The sequence below is a fragment of the Tupaia chinensis genome, unplaced genomic scaffold, assembly GCF_000334495.1.
Source record: "Tupaia chinensis unplaced genomic scaffold, TupChi_1.0 Scaffold000568_1, whole genome shotgun sequence".
NCBI classification, from domain to species: domain Eukaryota; kingdom Metazoa; phylum Chordata; class Mammalia; order Scandentia; family Tupaiidae; genus Tupaia; species Tupaia belangeri.
In genome coordinates, this window is record NW_006160082.1 from 1,683,695 (window position 1) to 1,691,442 (window position 7,748).

The 7,748-nt window shown below is 42.9% G+C and overlaps 1 protein-coding gene across 1 annotated transcript in view; it reads left to right on the forward strand.

Annotated features, from left to right (window-relative positions):
- The window catches only part of EFCAB11 (EF-hand calcium binding domain 11), a 197,012-nt gene extending 191,137 nt beyond the window's left edge, over window positions 1-5,875 (forward strand). The window contains exon 6 of the mRNA XM_006158002.3: window positions 5,669-5,875. Coding sequence (XP_006158064.1) covers window positions 5,669-5,759 — 91 coding nt within the window. The 3' untranslated portion in view covers window positions 5,760-5,875. The remainder of the gene's footprint in view (window positions 1-5,668) is intronic.
- Window positions 5,876-7,748: the final 1,873 nt, after the last annotated feature.

Sequence of the window (7,748 nt, forward strand, 5' to 3'; positions counted from 1 at the left end):
AGTGGGTAGAGGCCAGGGATGCTGCTGATACCCCACAATGCACGGGACTGTGCCCTCTCTGCAGTGACAACAGTATCCAGTCCCAAATGTCACTGTGCTGAGCTTGAAAAACTACCCTAGTGTTCAGGATTTATACAACATGAAATAAGTCCATTTGTTTGGGAAATTCAGACTAAAAAGAAAGAAAATATATCTTCACTTGGGAAAGATATCAATAATACTAAAAATAGTTTAATTACCGGTAACTCTACTGTTGTCTTAAGACCAGTTTCTGTTCAGTGTCGCCTTCAACTTCTGCCCAGAAGAACATAGGTATTTATGAGACTGCAAACCTGATGCACACACAAGTTCATATTCGTGTTTCCACTGTAACACGTTACTTTCATAGTCTATCATTTTAGAATAGTCCATTGTTTTAATATAATGCAGTCAATTAGACCATTTCTTCCTTGTTTCTTTCCTTCCTTTTTTTTTTTTAAAAAAAGTAATTTGAATAAAAAAAAAAAAGGCACTCCAGGCTAAAATCTGGCTCTAGAGACTTAACCATGGGAATCCCTCAAAGATTTTTAGAATGAAACCATTTTCCAACAGATAACCGCTTTCATAACCTTCTAAGAATTGTCATGATGTAAATATTTTTGTACAGGAAATATTTACTGCTTATGAAAAACACTCACTATTTACATATTTTTCAAATTAAGAAAAATATATGGGGCTGGATGGTGGCACAGTGGTAAAACAACAAGCACACTGAGAGGCTGACTCACATGGGAAGGTTCTAGCTGGGTTCATGTTCAGAGACCTCCCTGCGCTCACCAAGCATGATCATACCTTCCATCCAGGTTGGCTGAGGCTGGGCAGGGATCACAGATTGAGACCCTGTTAGGGTGCTGTCTCTCTCAGTTGTGGAGGACATAAATAAAACTCAAAACAGAACACCCTGTCGATTTCAGGGAAGCATCTAGCCCGGGCTCCTATAGCATCACTGAAAGCAGAGAACAAATCTTGCTTAACAAATCAAGACATAAAAGAGAACAGTGTTAGGGTTCATGCTTATGAAAGCAATTATACCCATTTTTAACATGATGAATCAGAAAATGGTGTACCTTAACAGATAAGAAAACTGTCAGAATTCAACTGAAAGGACTGATTCTAGTCCCACTGAAAATTCTCAGTGTATCCCAGTGTCAACCCAGGTCTTCATGCACTTCCAGGTCCAGAGAGTATTGCCTGGATTCCCCACCACATACACACACTGTGGGATTACGAAGCACTTTCCAAGATCCTCACACATTCTGGCACTGGTTCTCCTTTCTCTGAATTAATTCAGTCTCTGAATCATCTAACCAGTCCCCACTTGCTTTACTGGTCTTTGACTGTGCGCACTCAGACAGAACTCATCTCCCAACTCTATCCTCAGCCCTTAGCATGGATGCCCCCAAACTCACCAGCCTCCCCGCTGCATTCCCAGGGCACTCCTGAGTGAAGATCAGGAAGGGGACGTAACAAGCTGTACAAACAGTGAAGCACATGGTAAATGTAGCAGTTAATCAGAGGACTTTTGATCACTGCAGCGCTGGGGACTTCCATGGCACCTCTCACAGAGCGGCGCCTGTTCCCTGTACCCTTTCTTCTCTTGCCTGTCATCCCTTCCTTCCAGATGGTCCTAAATTGTTCATACTGTTGTACAGAGTACTTCAGCTCTCTCAGGTCCCTCTCCCCAGAATCAATTCCAGGTCTCCCCTTGGCATCTCAAAACGCAAACACATCCCAAAAAGCCTTGTATTTAACAAGACCCGCATTTCTAAGCACCAGGTCTAAATAGCATTATTACTGTTAATAGTGATTTATTTCACTCTTGGACACCTGTGTAACTATTCGTTCCTTTGAGAAGCCAGCTCTGAAATAGAAGTTTGTGTATGCATGTGTATCTATACTCGTGTGTCTACTTAACTGCCCTGTGACTACAGGGTAAGTTGAAGTCAGACATCTCTAGTGTTCTGCTTTGGTTCACTCTTTCCTGCTTTTTATCGCTAAACCACTCAGCTCAGCTCAGCTCAGCTCAGCTCAGCTCAGCTCAGCTCAGCTCAGCTCAGCTCAGCTCGACATTCAAAGGATTCCTTACTGCTATGGCCCCACTTAAGAGTCTCGTATTTCAAAGTTTGCCTCTCCAGAGGTCTCTCCCATACCTAGTCTGTGTTTGGAGAATATGGATGAGCGTAGAGACTGTAATTGACTTAATATGGATCCAGAGCTTCCAGGTGGTTCTGAAGTGGCTTCTTCTATACATTTTATTTCTCTGGCCCGTTTGTTTGTTTGTTTGTTCATTGTTTTGGGGAGTTTTTTAAGAGGTTTTTGCTACAGGGCACATGTGCTCACCAGAGACAGAGACAGCATGAAACCACCCCCCAGGGGGGGGATGGCCACACCACAATCCCTTCTCCTCCATTCTCCTCTCAGGATCTTGGGCACGCACACACACACACTGGGCATGAGTTTAAGCCACTGGGTCCAAGACTCAAGTCGCGATTGACTACATGGGATTTTAGTGTCATAGCCATTATGCCAACTGCTGGTCCCTCTAGTCAGTTTTTAAGACTCTGTAAGGACAGTGATAATATAGTCTCTCTCTTTAGTCCCCCAGGACCTCCTAGGAAGTAACAGATTTTCCATAATATCGTCAGATTTGTTTATTTCACAAATTCATTCACTCAACAGATGTTCTTCACCTGCTATGGGCTGAGAGGTGGGGACACAGAGGCAAACAAGAAGGTTCTTGTCTCTAGAGTTTCTTCCCAGTTGGGGTGAAGGGAGGTAGAATATTTGAGAATGTGTGGGGATGACACTGAGACATCACATTTTATAATAGATTCAGAGCCGCAAGGCACTGCCACAAGAGTTGTCAGAAAAGTGTATTTGGGTGTTTGTGAGGGTTAACAGTGAGAAAACTGCCGACCCTCCTTAAAGTTCAGTGTCCTGGGCCAGCAGGTGGGGTGGAGGTTAAGGTGCTGGATCATGGTTGCATGGCTGCATGGTTCAAGTTCCGGATCTGATGGCTTGAAATCATGCTGGGCACATGTGTGTACATGCTCCAAATCCTGAGAGGATAATGGAGAAGGGATTGTGAGGTGGCCAGCACCCCACGGGGCAAGTTCTCACTTTCCCCTCTCTTTCTGTTTCTCTCTGGTGAACATACGTGCACTATAGCAAAAATTAAAATGAAACCAATCAACAAAACGTCAGTGTCTATCAGTAAAATGGACCCAGCCCAGCATTGTACAAAGCTTTCCTTTGACCTAATGCTGTTTCCCTCATCTCCTCGGCACATGACCAGCTCTTCCCACCAGCCACATCTGTTCTTCTGTCACACAGTGACTTGAGAGTGGGTGCTGTGAAATCTTCCTTCTTCAGAGTGATCTGTCTGCAGTGAGAAACAGTATATTTTAACTTGTAGAATTATAGCCCCGAAACTTGAATTTCCTCTTTACTCTCCTGGAGGTGACTGGCTCTGCTTGTATACACGTGCTGCAGAAGAAAAGTCAGAGACATTGGTATTTTACCAGGTCTCTCCTACATGTAAAAATGGTACCCCTTTGTTCGTCATGTACATAAAAGGCCACTCCAAACCTTACAAATAAACTTTCCCCCTTTAGCACTTCTTGGTTATACTGTGCCCATTTTACGATGGGCAACTTTGGCAAAGGCGGTAAGAAACATGAGAAGCTAACACGATCATAATGACAGTTATTGACTGAGAAAACCTGGCAAACAGATTTCCTTCTGTGCAAGCATTCAGTGTCTCAGTAAGTGAATAAACACACACAAACGACAGTGTTATCAGAAGTAGTTTATTCTGAACATCATTTTTCTAAGTTATCCATTTAACTCACCCTCTAAGATTTATAGTTCAACCATACCAGTTCAGAGTGAAAAGAAGAAAAGACCACTTATCTAATCCAATTCCTTGGGAAAAAAAATACTTAGGCAATATTAAGAATCTTCAATTATCTAATTTAATAAAAAGAGTGATTTATAGTCTGTAGTCAGGAGCATGTGATGCTGATTATTTCTAATCCCTTAGAAGAGATCTGACATTACGCTTTTGGTCCTTTATAGCATGAAATCATGTATATTTTACCAAAAGAAGTAGCAAGAATAATGGCCTCTGCAGTCTGTAGTCATTTTATACTAACACACTGCAACATGGTTTTGCCCTGGGGCAGAGAAGTAGGGATTTTTCTCCACTTCAAAAGAATGAAAAATGATCATCACTCTATCCAGAACCATTATAGACTTCTGAGACTTTGGCATGAAATATTCAGAAAGTTTATTTTAGAATTCAATATTTTAAAAGCCTGCTTTAAAACTATTACAGTGATTAGTGGTTCTCTTGCTCAGGCCGGCCTTTGCTTTTAAAAGCTCTATGTCATGGTCGATACCATTTGTTGTTTCGACAAAATATAATTTGCACCAACTGTAGAAGCTATGTAAAAGGCAGGTATTGCGCTGTTTTAGATTGCCCCCTCCCCAAAAGAGGACTCGGGACCACGACTCACCAGTTACCCTGTCAGACGCACTTTGTAATGAGCATCTCTTTTTACCAGTCACCGTTTGGATGTGTTGCTGATTTTGTGATTTTGTCCTGACATGTGTTGTCTTCACCACGTGGGATGGGTGCCATCTCTGTTTCCCGTTCTTGGAGCAATGCCTCTGTCTCAGTAGTTCTAGAGACACACAGGGACAATCCTGCTGAGACCACCCACACCCTCAGCCCACCAGCCAGACACTCACATCTTCATCACACTTCCCAAGAGTCAGAAAAGTTTATCGGGTGCATGTGAGGACTTAACAGCGCTTCTGAGATCCTGACTGAAGCTAGCGACCGAAGCTCGTGCAAACGTCTGGAACTAGGGTTAGCCATGTGGGAACTACAACACAATCACTTCTCTCTGGAATGTCCCATTTGTGCAGGGAGGCCATGTGGAAGAGAGTAGAGAGAATTAGAATGTGACGATCTTGGTTTGGGTTCCTACACAGCTGTTGACTGCCAGCTCAGGTCAGTGGAGGAAACCGCTAAGCCTCCTCAAAGCTCAGTGTCTGCATCAGTAGAAGGGACCAGCCAGCCGTGCGCAGAGATTCGGGGAGCCAGGAATGTATAGACGCGCTATGCAGGATGACAGTCAGTGCTCAGTCCTTATTTATTCCTAATACTTTCTTTTCTCTTATTTCTGGTGACACGATCCATATATGTTTTTGCATGTATCACAGAAAGGTTAAGTGCAGAACAGCTATTGGGTTGTCGGAAACGTCACGATGCATTTTTGCATAGAAAAACAGAAAAATACCTCGTGACTTTTCTGATGACCAATAGAAAAAGAGCTTTTTTTTTTATTTTCATTTCTCATGCAAACTGTGTCATTTAGCTTTATTTCTTTAAGTATGTTGGGTATTTTATTTCTATGGGTTTTGATACATATTCTTCTTTTCCTTCCTACCTTAGGAATTATCAATGTAAGAAAAATATATAAGCATCAGTCTTAGCTTTCAAGTAGATAAAATAGGTTTTTCTCTCTCACACAGACATGCAAAAGAAAGAAAGATTCAAATGTACTCTTGATAAGTGCTGATGAAAATAACATGTAATATAATTTTTGGTTTCATTTTCCAGGGAGGTCGATCAAGACTCAGATGGTCACGTCAGCTTTCGAGACTTCGAATATGCCATGAACTATGGACAAAATGCAGCCCGATTATTGTGAACCGCTTTGGCCAATTCTGGGAAGATCAATAGTTTGTAATGTATTTAAAGGTCAAACAGACTCCACTCTGCTGCTGATGTAATGCCACATACTTGGGATTAAACACGTAATCATCATTTTTAGATGCTGATAACATACTTGCTTCTCAGAGTCCCAGAGGTGTTCAGTTCTGCAGGTCTCCTTCCCGTGGCTAAACATGCTGGCGCTGCCACTCAGCAGTCTCCTCACCCCCTCTCCACACTGTTGGCTAGGGTGCCCTGCTCATCTTCCTCACTGACTAGTCCTCATCCTCTCCCTGAATCCCTAATCCTCATCAGCTCCTAATCTTTGAGGAAAGGCAGCTTCTTCCTGCCAATATGGCTGATTTCATTCCTTCCTTCAACTTAGGCTGAGCCAATAATAGCACCGGCTTGCCTGAGTTCTACTGTGTTCCAAGCGATGAGGAAGGTGTTGGGAAAACAAAGACATAAGACGTCTCTGGGATACAATACTCAGAGTCCAGATCATCACGGCAAAGTCACCCAGCACGTTGGCTGTGCAAGACTAGGAAAGCCACTTGGGCTAACATAAGCATACCCCTTCCAGCTGTTTACAGAGAAAGGACACAGTGCTATAAGGATACTGGGGGTAAAAGACACTTGCAGGACTCTTCCGGATGGCCAGGGCCTGGGGTTCCTGCTGCAGAGAACAAGCTGCCCACTGTGCACAATACCCCAGTACTGGGAGGTTCTGATCACCCAAAGCCTTAGCCTCTGTGTGGTCGTGTTCTCCAGGTCCTGCCAGTTCCCCTGAATCCTAGTGGCTGCTGTTCTGGGCATTCAGCTTTTATTTAAGACCATCCCCAATACTGGTATCAATACCAATATTTTATAAGTGTTCAGAATTCATAATATTAACATTAGTGAAATAATACTTAATTCACATTTTTAATTTTTTTTAATTCATGATAGAATGCATGTGTGTGCACATGAGAGCGTGAAAGAGTGAGAGAGGGAGAGAGGAGCACCCTCCACAGGGTCTTATCATGCTGCGATCCTCTTCCTCCGTCCTCCACCCCATGGGATCCTGGGCACTCATGCGCATGCCTCCCATTAAAGGCTGACTGGGCCAGGGACCTGAACCGTGGTCACCATGCAGGGTCTGGCTTCTTTTGAGCAGAACTTGCTTTTGCAACATGGAGCTGGCCCTACAATTCACGTCTTAAGTGTTAGACATTTAGGTCCAGCCCAGTAACGTAGCAGTTAAGTGCTCTGCAAGGGAATTGGATCCCACATGGCTAACCATGGTTTGAATCCCAGTCCTCAACATACCAGAGCATGCACACATGCCCAAGATCAGGATAGAGAAAGGAAGGAAAAGGGATTGCAGACAACCAGGCCCCATTAGAGGGTACTTTCTCTCACTCTCTGGCATGTGCACACTCCACTGTCATCAAAAAAAAAAAAAAAAAAAGATTAAATATTAAAAAATGTAAATTTGTAAAGTAGAAACTTTAAACATAGCAACATCAGGGACCCATCAGGTGACATGGTGGTTAAACTGGTGGACTCCCACATGGTGGACTGATGTTCAAGTACCGGACCTGGCGGCTTGCTTTCTCTCTTCCTCTCTCTCTTTCTTTGGTGAGTGTGCCTGCCCTGTGACAAATTCAAAAAAAAAATAATGATAATAAATAAAATTAAATAATGCTTTAAAAAAAAAAAGCAGGGCCAGTGATTGCTGTGGTGGTTGAGGTGCCAACCATGGCCGACCATGGTTCAAGTCCTGGACCTGGGGGCTTGCTTTCTCGCTTTTCTGTCTCTTTCTGGTGAGCATATATATCCAATAATAAATTTTAAAATAATAAATAAAATTAAATAATTCTTTTTTAAAAAGCAACATCATCATCCTCATCATATTAGTAGATAATCTTTTTTTTTTTTTTGAGAGGTTTTTGCTATAGGGCGTGTGCACTTGCCAGACAGACAGAGACAGAGAGACAGAAAGCAA